At 38.2% G+C, this 16,051-nt stretch overlaps 1 protein-coding gene across 3 annotated transcripts; it reads left to right on the top strand.

The window, feature by feature from the left end:
- Positions 1–241: 241 nt before the first annotated feature.
- On the top strand, positions 242–2,775 carry LOC105526256 (protein slowmo homolog 2). 3 transcript variants are annotated; one of them, XM_011962192.1, is made up of 2 exons: positions 242–571; positions 677–2,775. In XM_011962192.1, the coding sequence occupies exons 1-2, from the start codon at positions 326–328 to the stop codon at positions 908–910; spliced, it is 480 nt and encodes a 159-aa protein (XP_011817582.1). In that variant the 5' UTR covers positions 242–325; the 3' UTR covers positions 911–2,775. The 3 variants fall into 3 exon arrangements, with proteins under 3 accessions (XP_011817582.1, XP_011817580.1, XP_011817581.1); XM_011962191.1 differs by having other exon boundaries at positions 243–525; positions 616–2,775; XM_011962190.1 differs by having other exon boundaries at positions 242–2,775.
- Positions 2,776–16,051: the final 13,276 nt, after the last annotated feature.

The following is a 16,051-nucleotide window of genomic DNA, read 5'->3' as shown; positions in this document are numbered from 1 at the left end:
TGCTGAATTCACTCACCATTTTCATTCCTCTCCATGAGAGCCATGGACCACAGCTGCTTCTAATTGGCCATCTTAGTCCCTCCCTCAATCTTTTTAATAATAGTCATTCTAACAGATGTGAGATAATATCTCATTGTGGTTTTCATCGGAATTTCCCTAATAATTAGTGATGTTGGGCATTTTTTCATATGTCTGTTGGCCGTTTGTATGTCTTCTTTTGAAAAATGTCTATTCAGGGGTGCTGGGGGCGGGGCAGGGGCCGGTGTAGCCTCTGTGCCTCGTCGTCGCCTGGCGCTACCCGGACATCGCTCAGGGTGCCGGCACCATGAAGATCTGGACATCGGAGCACGTCTTTGACCACCCATGGGAAACTGTTACAACAGCTGCAATGCAGAAATACCCAAACCCTATGAACCCAAGTGTGGTTGGAGTTGATGTGTTGGACAGACATATAGATCCCTCTGGAAAGTTGCACAGCCACAGACTTCTCAGCACAGAGTGGGGACTGCCTTCCATTGTGAAGTCTCTTATTGGTGCAGCAAGAACGAAAACATATGTGCAAGAACATTCTGTAATTGATCCTGTAGAGAAAACAATGGAACTTAAATCTACTAATATTTCATTTACAAACATGGTTTCAGTAGATGAGAGACTTATATACAAACCACATCCTCAGGATCCAGACAAAACTGTTTTGACTCAAGAAGCCATAATCACCGTGAAAGGCGTTAGCCTCAGCAGTTACCTTGAAGGATTGATGGCAAGTACGATATCCTCAAACGCTAGTAAAGGCCGAGAAGCAATGGAATGGGTAATACATAAATTAAATGCTGAGACTGAAGAACTGACAGCCTCAGCAAGAGGAACCATAAGGACTCCAATGGCAGCAGCAGCGTTTGCAGAGAAGTGATCATGACAGTTGGTAGACAACATCGGGTACTCCAGGTCTCTCCAAGCTGACTATATATTTGTTTGTTATTTAAAAAATACAACTATATTTTGGGGTGTTTTTTTTTGTTTGTTTTTTGTTTTTTTATAAGTAGGTGTAAGGCTATGTGACTTGATCTAAACAGATGCAGGGCCTCTAAATAAAAGGGATCATCTGAAATTAATGTTGTTTGAAATTACTATCTGATTTTGAGGGTTCCAGTATTTCTGTGAAAACTGAACAAGAACTCCTTGGAAACTGGTATTGATATTCAGTCTCCTTAAGGTAGAATTTTCAAGCTTTTCATACATTGGAACTCCACCTGACTTTGGACCAACCCCAGAACAGAGCAGAGCCACCTCCTTTAGACGCCCATTGCCCTGCTGCTGTACACTTCAACAGCTTGCACAAGGGAGCTCACTTAGAAGGATAAATTGTGTAGTTTTAAAATATATTTTGTGTAAAATACCTTACTCTGCTATAAACCACCATTAAAAACAGTGTTTTGATTTGGTACTTAAATATTTTTGGAGTGAAAAATTATCACTGAAGTAACATGACTCCAACAAAAGTATGGTTTCATTATAAAAGAGTACTGTATTGATTTGCCAAAGTTTTGTGACTTAGTAAAGGTATTAACTTCCTTGGATTTGTACTTTGTGATTTAGTATGCTGTGTCGTGGGCTGGTTATGTTAACCGAAAAAAATAATTACCTGAGTTTTGCAGCGCTCTAACTTAAACAGAAGAACAGCTGTTCACATCTTTTAGCATTTCACATTTCCCTAACTTAAAAATTGCCATGTGTCAAAATCATGGTTTTGTAATTGCTAAGGCATGATATGTCAGGTTATTTGAATATAATTACTTTTTGAAGTAATTGTGACCACAAAACATCTTTTTTACATGAAGGAGCCGTACATCATTTGAAATCACTCAAATGATGTCTTGCTCTGAGGCATAAACCCCAGGTACTTAGTGTTTTTAATAATATGGTGCCACTGCAGGATTTGGGGGTGGTGGGGAAGAACAAGGATAATGGTAGGGGGAGGCTTGGCCTGAAACTAACCACTAGGTGAATTGCACTGCAGGTTTTACTTATGGGAATTCCTTATTTGGGATGTCAGGAGGGCAGCTGCAAACTGAAAAACAATCTAGTAAATGTACTTTGTTTTATATATTGTAGCAGGCAATTAACCACTAAATAATAGCTTTGACATTTGCAGTTGTTGCATAGAGTATTTTTGTTAGAAGATGATTAGCTCTTGCCTTTATTTTACAGTGTTTAGTGTGATAAACTTCTAGTCATGTTTCCTATCAAAGAGACCAGTTAATATATGTACATAAACCACAGAAATAGTATAACAAACTATTTTTAAATTATCATTTTCCTACTTAAACATTGTTTAGCTTAAGACTTCTTAGGACATTTGTAAAAGCATGTTAAATTTAATAAGGTTTCTGATTATTTTTTTGTAACCAGAGATAGTTTTTACAAGTGAAATAACATTTCAGCTAAATAAAGTATCGCTAAATAATTAATACTTGATGAAAATCTGCTTTGTATAATTTCTGCAAATTATCCTTGTTCTGAAAAAGGTGTAATGCCCTAATGATATTTTTAAATCCTTATCCTTTGATTTTTTTTAAACTCTGACCTAATGATAAAACTCTATAAATTTTCATTTTCCAGTGCAGTTACCTTTTTAAACATAAATGCACAACAAGCAAATGAATTTAAGAGAACTAAACTGGAATAAGTGTTCATAAATGAAACCCTTGGACTATTTAATACTAAAGTTGATACGTGGATTAAGAAAAACTTTTGTTAATAAAAACTTTCTTTTAAGTGGAAAAATAAAAGAAAAAGAAAAATGTCTATTCAGGTCGTTTGCCCACTTTTTTAAATTGAATTATTTGTTTTCTTTCTATAGAGTTGTTTGGGTGGCTTACATATTTTAGATATTAACCCCTTATCAGATGTATGGCTTGCACATATTTTCTCCTCTAGGTTTTCTTCTATTAATTATTAGGTTGATGCAAAAGTAATTGTGGTTTGTGCCACTAAAAGTAATAGTTGTACAGTTTCAGGTCTTATGTTTAAGTCATTATCCATTTTTATTTTTGTATATAGTGTGAGATAAGCATCCAATTTAATTCCTCTGTATACGAATATCTACTTTTCACAATACCATTTATTGAAAAGACTGTAAGACTGTGCTTTTCCCATTGTGCATTCTTGACACTTTTGTCAAACGTCATGTGGGTTCATTTCTGGGCTCTCTATTCTCTCCATTGGTCAATGTGTCTATTTTTATGCTAGCAACATGCTCTTTCAATTACTTCAGCTCTGTAGTATAGACTGAAATCAAGTAGTGTGATACCTCCAGCTTCGTTCTTTTGAGTCGGGATTGCCTTTGCTGTTCAGAGTTTCTTGTTGTTCCATGTGAATTTTAGGATTGCTCTTTCTTTTTCTGTGAAAAATGTCACTGGAATTTTGACAGGGAGTGCATTGAATATGTAGATTGTTTGGAGAAGTATGGTCATTTTGATGGTAATAATTCTTCCAATCCATGAACATGAGATATCTTTCCACTTATTTATATCATCTTCAATTTATTTTGTTAAATGTTTTATAATTTTCAGTGTACAAGTATTTTACCTCATCGGTTAACTATTTTCTTAAGTATCATATTTTTTTGCAGCTATCATAAATGGGATTGTTCTCCTGATTTCTTTTTTGGAAAGCTTTTCGTTAGTCTTTGCCCATTTTTTTAATCAGGTTACTTGTTTGTTCACTAAACTGTAGTAGTTGCTTATGTATTTTGGATATTAACCACTTATCAGATATATGGTTTGCAAATATTTTCTCCCATCCCATAAGCTGTCTTTTCATTTTGTTGATTATTTCCTTTTCCCTGCAGAAGATTTTTAGTTTGATGTAATCCCACTTGTTTATGTTTGCTTTCTTTTGCTTGTGCTTTTGGTATCATATCCAAAAAAATTATTGCAAAGATCAATGACAAGGAGGATTTTCTCTATGTTTTCTTCTATCAGTTTTATAATTTTAGGCCTTAAGTTCTTAAACTATTTTGAATTTATTTGCATCTGTGTTATAAGATATAGGTTCAATTTCATTCTGTTGCATATGGATGATATCCAGTTTTCTCAACATCATTTGTCAAGATTATCCTTTCCCCATCTTGTGCCTTTGTCAAAATTAGCTAACTGTACATACATCTGTTTATTTCCTGGCTATCTATTCTGTTCCATTTTTCTATGTGTCTGTTTTTATGCCAACATCATACTGTTCTGATTACTATAGCTTTGTAATAGAATTTCGTCAGGAAGCATGATGCCTCCAGCTTTGTTCTTGCTCAAGATTGCTTTGACTATTTGGAGCCTTTTCTGGTTCTATATAAATTTTAGGATTCTTTTCTACTTCTGTGAAAAACACCATTGGAATTTTGATATGAATTTCATTGGATCTGTAGATTGCTTTGGGTGGTATTATTTTAACAATATTAATTTTTTCAATCTATGAACATGATAGATCTCTACATTTATTTTTGTCTTGTTCAATTTTTTTAGCACTGTTTTATAGTTTTCAGTGTACAGATCATTCACTTTCTTGATTAAATGTATGCTTTCATATTTTATTCACTTTGATGCTATTGTAAATGAGATTGTTTTCTATATTTCCATTCAGATAGTTCATTGTTAGTGTATAGAAATTCAACTGATTTTTGTCTGTTGATTTTGTATCCTGCAACTACTGAATTCATTTATTTGTTCTGTTTTTTGGTGGAGTCGTCACGGTTTTATAAATACAAAATCATGTCATCTGCAAACAGAGACAATTTTGCTGCTTCTTGTCCAATCTGGATGCCTTTTATTTCTTTTTCTATTTCTTGCCTAGTTGCTCTGGCTAAGACTTACAGTATCATGATGAATAGAAGTGGCAAAGTAGTCATCCTTGTCTTCTTCCTGATCTTAGAGGAAAAGCTTTTAACTTTTCACCATTGAGTATTATGTTAGCTCTGGGTTTGTCGTATACAACCTTTGTTATGTTGAGATACTTTCCTCCTATACCTTATTGGTTGAGATGACAGGGGTGACTGGTGAAAGAGGCTGAGTAGGGTTGACAGAACGGGTCATTCTATCCACTTGATTATTCAAATTATCTTCTTCTGAGGTCATCCATTGGTGTAAGCTTAGGTTATTTATTTATTCTTTTTTCTTTGGTAGGTGTTTATCACTATAAACTTCCCTGTTAGAACTGTTTTTAATGCATCCCATAAATTTTTGTATGTTGTGTTTCCATTTCATTAGTCTCAAGACACTTTTTTGTTTTCTAGTTTTTCCTTTTGATTTCTTCTTTGGCCATCGGTTGTTCAGAAGTGTATGGTTTAATTTCAACATACTTTGTTAACTTTCCTTCTGCTACTGATTTCTAGTTTCATACCATTTTGATCAGAAAAAAATACTTCACATTATTTTAGTCTTCTTAAATTTATGAAGTTTTATTTTGTGGCTAATGTATAATCTATCTTGGCAAATGTTCTGTGTGAACTTGAGAAGAATGTGTATTCTTGCTGCTGTTGGATGCAATATTCTGTATATGTCTTTCAAGTTCATTCAGTCTACAGTGTTGTTCAAGTCTTCTATTTCCCTATTGCTTTTCTGTCTGGATGGCCTATCCATTGTTAAAAGTGGGGTATTGAAGTTCCCTACTAATATTGCATTGTCATCTATTTCTCCCTTCAATTGTTTGTATTTGCTTTATTTATTTATGTACTATGATGTTGGGTGCATATATTTACAATTGTTATATTGTCTTGTTCAAGAGACCCATTTGTAATTATGTAATGATTTTCTTTTGTCTTGTGACACTTTTTGACATAGTCTATTTTATTTGATATTAGTATAGCCACCCCCACTCTCTTTTAGTCACCATTTACATGGAATATATTTTCTTTTTTTTATTATTATACTTTAAGTTCTAGGGCACATGTGCACAACGTGTGCCATGTTGGTGTGCTGCACCCATTAACTCGTCATTTACATTAGGTATATCTCCTAATGCTGTCCCTCCCCACTCCCCCAACCCCACGACAGGCCCTGGTGTGTGATGTTCCCCACCCTGTGTCCAAGTGTTCTCATTGTTCAATTCTCACCTATGAGTGAGAACATGCGGTGTTTGGTTTTCTGTCCTTGCGATAGTTTGCTCAGAATGATGGTTTCCAGCTTCATCCATGTCCCTATGAAGGACATGAACTCATCCTTTTTTATGGCTGCAGAGTATTCCATTACATAGAGTGGCTAAACAAATAAAAAATCAAGATCCAACTGCATACTGCCTACAAAGGACATACATTGACCTTAAGGACACACATAGCCTAAAAGTGTCTTTTAATTGGAGAAGTTAATCCATTTACATTTAAAAGTAATTATTGCTAGTGAAGGACTTACTATTGTCATTTTGATCACTGTTTTCTGACTTGTTTTGTAGTTACCTTGTTCCTTTCTTCCCCTCTTGCTGTCTTCCTTTGTGAATCAATTATTTTTTAGTGATGTGTTTTGATTACTTTCTCTTAATTTTTTGTGTATCCACTACAGGCTTTTTCTTTATGATTACCATGAGTTTTACATAAAACATTTTATAGTCATAACAGTCTATTTTAGGCTGATAATTTTGATCTCATATAAAAACTCCACACTTTTACTTATCCCCTCACACACATTTTATGTTATTGATGTCACAATTTACACCCTTTTCGATTGTGTATCCATTAACCAATTATTGTAGCTATAGTTTTTTTTAATTTTCTTTTAACTTTTATGCTGGAGTTAAAAGTGATTTATGTACCATTATTATAGTATTAGGGTACTATGGGTTTGACTATGCACTTACTTTACCAGTGAGTTTTGTACTTTCACATGGTTTCATGTTAGTAATTAGCATCCTTTTGTTATAACTTGAAGAACTCCTTATAGCATTTCTTATAAGGGAGGTCTAGTGGTGATGAACTCCACCAGCTTTTGTTTGTCTGAAAGAATCTTTATCTCTTCCTCATATTTAAGGATAGCTTGGACAGGTAAAGAATGCTTGGTTCAGAGTTTTTCTTTTTCCTTCAGCACTTTGAATATATCATCTCACTCTCTCCTGCATGCAAGGATTTTGCTGAGAAATCTGCTGATAGTATTATGGGAGTTCCTTTGTATGTCATGAGTTGCTTTTCTCTTACTACTTTCAAACCTTTCTTTTCCCTTTTCTTCCTTTTTTTTTAAAAAAAAAAAGAGAGAGGGTCTTGCTCTGTTGCCCAGACTAGAGTGCAGTGGTGAATTTGTTTGGTTATTTTTTATGGTTTCTATATCTTTGTTGACGTTTTTATTTCTTCATGTGCTATTTTCATAGTTCACTGCAGCCTTGAATGCCAAGGCTCCAGTGATCCTCCTGCCTTGGCTTCCCGAGTAGCTAGGACCACAGCTGCATGCCACAATGCCTGGCTAATTATTTTTTTTCTTTTTAGAGATGGGATCTTGCTATGTTGCCCAGGTTGGTCTCAAACTCCTGGTCTCAAACAATCCTTCCATCTCAGCTTCCCAAAGTGCTGGGATAACAGATGTGAGCCACCACATATGGCCCACTTCTTTTCTCATAACTTTTGCTAATTTGATTACAATGTGTCTTGGTGAAAACTTTTCACATTCAATGTGTTTGGAGTTCTTTGGGCTCCACAGATCTGGATATTTATTTATCTCCCCCTCCCCGACCCCAGATCTGGGTAGTGTTTTTGTCATTTCTCTAAATGAACTTTTTGCCCTTTTCTCTGCTCCTCCTGGAACTCCCATAATGCATATATTTGTTTTTTTGATAGTGTCCCATGGTGCTGTAGGCTTTATTTTTTTCATTTCTCTTGTGTTTTGTTTCTGTGACTAGATAATTTAAAGTGATCTGTCTCCAAGTTCACTGATTCTTTATTTTGCTTGATCACGTCTGCTGTTGGAGCTATTTAGTTTTTCAGTTCAGTCATTGTGTTCTTCAGCTCCAGAATTTGCTTCTTTTTTATATTTTTTCTTTGTTGACCTTCTCATTTGTTCATGTATCATTTTCTTAATTGATTTGTTTGTTTATCTGTGTTTTCTTGTAGCTCACTGAGCTTCTTAAAAACAATTATTTTGAATTCTTTGTGAAGTCACTTGTATATCTCCATTTCTTTAGAGCTGGTCCCTAGTGCTTTATTTTGTTCCTTTGGTGGTGTCATAATCATTGGATCTCTTGTGATCCTTGTAGGCTTATATTGGTATCTATGTATTCGAAGAAGTAGGCACCTTTTCAAGTCTTTACAGACTGGCCTTGTCAGGGAAAGTCCTCCATCAGTCATTCTGGCCAGAAATTCTGGTTGAATACACAGGTGGGGACAGTAGGCCTTCTGCAAAGGTCTGCCTGTAAACAGTCAGGCCTGGATAAAACTGGTTCCTGGGTCTACGGGGCCAGCTTGGCACTGGGGTCTACTGGCACAGGCTTGGAGTATGGATCCACCTGGGTCTGTGGTGGCTTCCCTGATGCTGGGGCAGAACTGGGCTTGGAGCATAGGTCCACAGGGGCCAATTTGGCACTGGAATGTGTCTAAAGCCTGGGTCTGTGGGGACCAGCCTGCCTCTGGAGTGGGCCTGTGGTCTCTGTCTGCAGAGGGCAGACTGGTGTTTGAGACCACTGGTGCAAACCTGAAACCCAAGTTTTCAGGGGTCCTCTTGATGCCAGGGCTGGCCTAGTGCTGTGGTGAGCCCAGAGCCTGAGTCAGCAAGGGTGGACCTGGAGACTAGGTCTGCATGGACTGGCTTTTCACTGGGTTGGGCATGGAGCCCGGGTCCATTGGGGTAGAACTGTTGCCAGAGCAGGCCTGGAACCTGGATCAATGGCAGCTGGCCTGGCCCTAGGGTGTATCTGGAGCTTTTGTCTGCACAGGTTGCCTGGTGTCTGGGACCACTGGTGCAGGCCTGAAATGGATTCGTAGGGGCCAGCATGGCACCAGGGTCCACTAGGGCTGGCTTGGAGCCTAGGACCATGGCAAAGGCAGATGCTCACTTCACTCTCTTTTCCTGACAGGAGAGCTCCAAAACAGAGAGGATCTCTTTTAGCCCTGTGCTACACAGGCTATGGGGAGAAGTCACTTGGGTAGAGTAAAACTGTCTTTCCTACCTTCACCAGTGCATCTTTTCTCATTTCTGTGCTCTACCCAGGTGCTATAATCCCTCACATGGAATCCAGAGCTCTCATGAAGATATTTTTGTGCATGGATTTGTGCAAATATATATATATCAATATTTGCAAGGTAAGTATTAATGTATTGTCAAGGTAAACAAGGCAGCTCTGCTCCATGATTATTTAGGAGTCTGGATTTCTTTCACGGGTCTGCCCCTCCATCCCTTAGATCATGGATGTGATCTGCTTGGTCAAAGTTAGGTTATCACGGGTTGCAATGTGGAGAAAGAATATTCACTTTGTTAAGACCTTGAAGTAGAACACATCACTTCCATTCACTTTCCACTGGGGAGAGCATAGTCAAATGACTAAATCTACTACACAAGGGACTGTAGTAGCTATAGCTATGCGCCGTGTTCCTAGGAAGAAAGGAAGAACATATCTTGGTAGTCAACCAGCAGTCTTTGGAACAGATGGAAAGTCAAGACCATCCCTATTTTGCTATTTGCATACTCAAAACATTCCCTAGAGAGTTATTCCCAAAGTGCTGCGATAGCAGCACAAGTTCTATGATTGCATGTAATTTTTCAAGCCAACACTCATCACACAACCAAAGTCACAAACTAGAAAAAGGAAAGTGATCAGTCTACTCAAAGTCACAGACATGAAAAACATTAAGAATGAACAACTGCATTGTTTATCCCTGAATATATTAATGCCATGATCCTATGGGGGTACAAATTTTACTAGGCAGTGTTTGTACCTTTTCCTAGCTCCTTTGTAATAGCAAAAAGAGAAGCTATGGAGGAATAAAGAGAAGATTAATAAGTTCTTCTTCTGATCTGACAAGGACATCTATCATTAAGCTTCAGAGGTTCTGGCTTTATGTCCTCTCCAACATTCCTCTCCTTCCCTTATCTCCCACCAAACTGTAGCCTGTCGTGAAAACGTGATTGGTTTATTAAACAAAAAACAATACACTTTGTATGTAGCATTGGTTCAATTAAAAACACTTTTCACCATGTTGACTGTTCTCTTGACTAGTTCCCTTGCATTTTCACTCTGGTCCTCCTGTATGCCCCTTCATCCTTATTTCAGTAAGCAGAAATGGGGCCATACCCACATGGCCAAGGCATCTTACCCTTTTATTTGCATTCTGAATCCTGCGTGACTAAGTCAGCTTGCAGTTCCACCAACCATCTGACCACTAACCAGTTGCAATTAATACTGAACACATCCCTGTAACTGGGTGTGTATTCCTCATTCACTAGGTACAAATAATCATTCATGTGTCAAAGTCAAAATATTGAGCAATAACGTATCCATGACTTGGGAATTCCTGAAGCTTCTCTGAGGCAATGCTTCCAAGGACACTAGCCTATTGGTCTCTGACCTCTTCTCCCTATACACTGGAGTCGTTGTCTTTATACTTCCGGTCCCTAGGAGGCTATTAGAAGAGACAAAAAGAGTTCATACCCATTCACTCATAGAGTTATCCCATACTAGCACCACAATCACTGAGGCAAAATGGAGGGCATACCCTTCACCAGCACCCTCCAGCTCAGCAGTTACGGGATGTCTCATCCCCTTTAAGGATGTTCTTTCCTGTTTTCTGGGTCACAGTGTCCTCATCTGTAAAACTGAGTATCAATAGCACTTATCTTATAGAAATATTTGATAATTAACAGAAACTTTAAATAATATTGATACTCAATTTAACCAGCTCCCTATACAAAAATGGTGCAGGAGAAAAAAGAGGGTCATTGGCACATATTAATAGCCACTTACACACTGGCATGAATCATTGAACCCAGGCCACCGGGCTTCAGAGACTAGGCTCTTAAACGCTGTACACTGTTTCTCATGAATTCATTCATTCAACAAAAAATGAGCACCCATTATGTGCCAGACATAGTTCTAGATGCTGGGAACGTAACAGAGAATAAAGCAAATTCCCTGCTTTCTCCGAGCTTCCGTTCTAGTGGAGGAGATAGGCAAGAACCTAATAAACAAATACTGTAAAGAAAACTGAAGTAGGAAAAGGCATAGAGGGTGACAAGGTTTTTTCAGATTTATGCAACATTTCAAAATCCTTTTGAATTATTCATTATTCCAGACACAACAGTGGTGACTAGTCCATACAGGGTTCAATCAGCTTCAAGTAGGCTCAATGTGACACTGTCTTGCCACAGATGCACCTGAGGCTCTTGCTTCCTGCCCCGAGGCTTCTCTGATTTCTGCTACTGATGTCTTCAAACAATAATTTCTGAACAAAAGGCTCTTCATTTTCATTTTGCACTGTGCCCCACAATTTACATAGCTGCTCCAGCATCAGAGATGGTGAGCTGATGGAGAAATGCTTCCCTTTTTTTTTTTTTTTTTCTTTGTAAGACAAGGTCTCACTCTGTCACCCAGGCTGGAGTGCAGTAGCACAATCGTGGCTCACTGCAGTTCCAACCTCTCTGAGGCTATTGGTGTGCACCTGTACTCCCTACTACCTGAGAAATTGAGGTGGGAAGGTTGATTGAGATGCCTGGCTAATTTTTGTATTATTTGTAGAGACAAGGCTTCACCATTTTGCCCAGGCTGGTATCGAACTCCTGGGCTCAAGTGATCCTCCCACCTTGGCCTCCCAAAGTGCTGGAATTACAGGCATGAGCCACCAGGCCTGGCCTGCTTCACCCTTTCGAATCACCAGAAAGTATACAGATGCTCATGTCATAAATTGTCTGAGATGCCCAGCAGGATTAAGAAAACAGTTGCCCATAACTGTGGTCAACTCTATAACTCATCTTTATATTGGCTTTCTCTTCCTTGTTTCACCTCCCTTGTTCTTCATACATGCTTCCAGAGATGACGTTCCCAAATAAATGACCTGCACAAAAGTTGTTACAAACTCTTAAGCAGAGACCTTTAGATGGTGGATGATTTCTGTAGATATCTAGAGGAAGATAATTGCAGTCAGTGGGAATACTAAGTGCAAAGCCCTTAAGGTAAAAGCATATCTGGTATGTTTGAGGAGCAGTGAAGAAGTCACTGTGGCTGGAGTGCAGTGACAAATAATAGGTGAGTGTATGAAGATGTAATAGGTGACAAATAATAGGTGAGAGTAAGAGATGAAGTCAGTGAGGTCATGGATGGGCTTATAGCTCACCATAATAGTGGCTTTTACTCTGATAGAAATGGAAACCTGTTGGGGGATACAAACAGAAAAGTGATATGATCTAACTTAAGCTTTGAAAGGGTCATCTGGCTGCTGTGTTGATTGTAGAAGACAAGCATAGGAGCAAGGAGAACATTTAGAACACTATTGAAATAGTCCAGGCAAGAGAGAAGATGGTGGCTTGAATCAGAGTGGTAGCAGTAGAGGTGGTAAGAAGAGATCAGATTCTGAATGTATTTTGAAGCAGTGCCAAAAGATTTGCTGATAAATTGGATGAAGGCTGTAAGAGAAAAAGTGGAGATGAAGATGTCTACAAGGTCCTAGGATAAGCAATTAAAAGGATGAAATTTCCCATTAACTGAAATACAGAAGATTGCAAGAGGATCAAGTTTTCCGGGAGTATCAAGAGTTTGGACTTTAGATACAATAAATTTTAGATGTCTAGTAAGCAACAAAATGGAGATGTCAAATAGGAGCATGACTACATAAGTTTGAAGCTCAGGAAAAGACATGGCTTAGAGACATAACAGAAAGCAGGTCCCTGAGGGAATGGAAGACACAACAGTGGTGATGGTCCAGATAGAAAACAGGATAATCTGGAGAACAGACAAGAGTGCCCAGAGAAGGAGAGCAATAGGATTCATGGTTCCAGGTAAATCTCTCTATGTCTATTTTCCTTCTTTCTCTTGCCCCCCAAAAAATGACTAATGAGTAAATTAAAGTAGCCAGCTAAAGAAAGAGGTGTCAGTATCACAGAGGTAGCCATTCACTCTGTATGCACTTGCAGTCAACCTTATAAAAGGTCACATTCTGGTATCTGAGACTCTCTGATATGAGGATAGCCAATTATGGCAGGCCTATGTAAATAAGCCAAATCAGCTTTCTTGGAAAGAGCACAGAACTGCAAGACACATGCACTGGGCTATCGCAACCCATAGATGAGCTATTACCCATGAGTAGTGCCCATTTTTGCCCACTAACCTTGATACTTCTTCACAACCCCACCCCACCCCCCGCCAACAAGAAAATTTACTACAAAGCATTGAAGATTGAACCAAATACTGCACAGGAAAGATGGAGAAAATACATTTACGTCACGAACAACTTCATCAATCCCCATTTGACATATTTCCAATTCTGTTTCTCTCTCCAACCATCCCACCAATGAGATATTTTTCCTTCACCCACCTCTGCCTAGCCTCACTAAACTTCCCTACTCCTGGCCCTCTCATTCTTGCTCCAACTTAACTCCAGCTTCTCCAAACTTGTAACTCAGTTCATTTTAAGAACAAAGAACCATGAAAAGAAAAAAAGGATCATCTGGTTACCATGATCCCTTGGGTGTATGATATAGGGGGAGAGCACTTTCTCTTTTGCACTAAGGGCTGACGGCATGTCAAAAAATACAGTCTCTAATGTCCAGTATCCAACTGATAGGTAAATGAATCATTGTAACTCAGTGCCATAAGTAGTATGATAGAAGTAAGCATAAGTACTATGAGACCGTAAAGGAGGGTCACCTAATCCAGATTGAAGGGATAGTAGCCAGGGAAGTCATTTCAATTTTTTCTGAGCACCTACTACATGCCAAACTCTGTACCAAACACTAGTGGTATGGAAATAAATCCTACCCAGCCTTTGCCTCCAAAAAAGGCATTACTATTTGATGCCCTTTCTTTTCTGGTGCCCTATGCAGGTTCTTAATCTGCCTATTGGGTGACTGTCTTCTGCCTCCTGAGGCTGTCCTCTATCTCTGCGCTCAGTTTCTCCATCTTTCCATTGGAGAAATCTGACCAGAGTTTGGCAGAAGCAGGATCACAACCTGGGGTTTTGGTTCTCACTGTATGGGACTTAGAATGTCTTAGAAGCTGGGAAGTGTTGTTTCAAACACTTTGTTCTCATTGCTAATTTATCAACCTAAATGTATTGTTAGTAGAAATAGGAGGCCAGAGGCATCATACAGGCCTCTAGACAATTATGGAGTTGGCTGGGTGCGGTGGCTCATGCCTGTAATCCCAGCACTTTGGGAGACCAAGGCAGGTGGATCACCTGAGGTCAGGAGTTCAAAACCAGCCTGGCCAATATGGCGAAAACCTGTCTCTACTAAAAATACAAAAATTAACCGGGCATGGTGGGGCACACCTGTAATCCTAGCTACTCAGGAGGCTGAGGCATGAGAATCACTTGAACCCGAGAGGCAGAGGTTGCAATGAGCTGAGATCACATCACTGCACTCTAGCCTGGTCTACAGAGTGAAAATCTGTCTCAAAAGAAAAAAGAGAGAGGGAGAGAGAAAATTCCAAAGTTGATTTCCCTGTTTATTTTTGCCTGCCCCAGTCTCTACAGTCATTGCTGAGACCAAAGAAGTCTTATCTTGATTGCATTTCCTTGGAACCACAGTGACATTCAGTGGCCACAGGAGGTTGAAAAGAAGTGTCAGAGAAAGCACTTGTCTTTATGCTGCAAGATGGAGTAAGGTGACTTTCCTAGCAATTTTCTCATTTGAACTGCCATGATCTGACCAGCTCTTGTTGTTACTGATGAAAATTTAGCATAGGGCTAATAAGCTATAGGCTGGACCCAGCAAAAGACAACTGCCTAACACAGACTATTTGTCTTGACTCAGTTGCCTTTATAGACAAAAGAATAAACCCAAAAAAACACTTTAATAGTAATTTTTCATCTTGCTTCCTATATAATGCTTTCTTAATACAAAAGAATTGGGAATAAAAATCTGAAAAACACAAAATGCTAAAATCATCCAACTCTACCATCCAGAAATAACCCTCATTAATATGTTTATTTCCTTCCTGTCTCTCTCTGAATAATAAACTGTTTATTACTCAACACATAGTGATTTGGTGCCTGCTTTTTGCACTTAGTGATATACCATGAACAGTTTCTTATGTTATTCTTTTATATCATTATTTTAAACAGTCAAATAGTATCCCAACATATGGATGAACTGTAATTCACTTATGGATATATCATAATTAGTTAACCAAGTCCATATTAAGAAATTCAGATGGTTTTTAAATTTTCAGCACTATAAAATATTATAGGAGTTTATATATATATATATGTATATGTATGTGTGTGTGTTTGTATATATATATATTCATTCTATTAGTTCTGTCCCTCTAGAGAACCCTGACTAACACACTAATGAAGTCCACAGCTCCTATTAAGAGGCATTTTCCAGATAGCTATGCTCCTCATATTCTGGTAACCACTCATATTAGGTTGCTGCAAAAGTAATTGCGGTTTTTGTCATTAAAAATAATGGCTTTTAATGATAAAAGTAGCTTCCTCTACTTGCCTATTTGGACATAAGATGCAATAACTTCTCCACTGCTGCTAGCCCTAAAGTCCTTGTACTATTCTTTGCTGATTTCTCTAAACATTCCCATACCTTTATTAAACTCTTCTCAGCCTACTCAGATTTTGCCAACTATTTCTAGCTGGAATCTTTACTGATACATACACATTTAGATGGACTTTATGTCTTTAAAGATGCGGGCTTGCACTGTGGCCCTGCTAGAGATAATGATTCTAAACCCAGGTACAACAATGTCTTCCCCCTCTCTCCCTTAAATGAACTAACAGTGTTATCTCAAATCCCAAAGTATATCAAAGTCTTCTAAAAAAGAAACTAAAAATAAAAACAAAATCAAGAAGCAAGTATGAAAGAGTTTTCGAAAAGTGTTAAGCAGAGTCCAAAAATTTTTCATCAGAAAAAAATACACAGTATCG

Source organism: Colobus angolensis, unplaced genomic scaffold, assembly GCF_000951035.1.
Source record: "Colobus angolensis palliatus isolate OR3802 unplaced genomic scaffold, Cang.pa_1.0 Scaffold580, whole genome shotgun sequence".
NCBI classification, from domain to species: Eukaryota; Metazoa; Chordata; class Mammalia; order Primates; family Cercopithecidae; genus Colobus; species Colobus angolensis.
The sequence above is the reverse complement of the archived record's forward strand: the minus strand, read 5'-3'. Positions and strand labels throughout refer to the sequence as shown.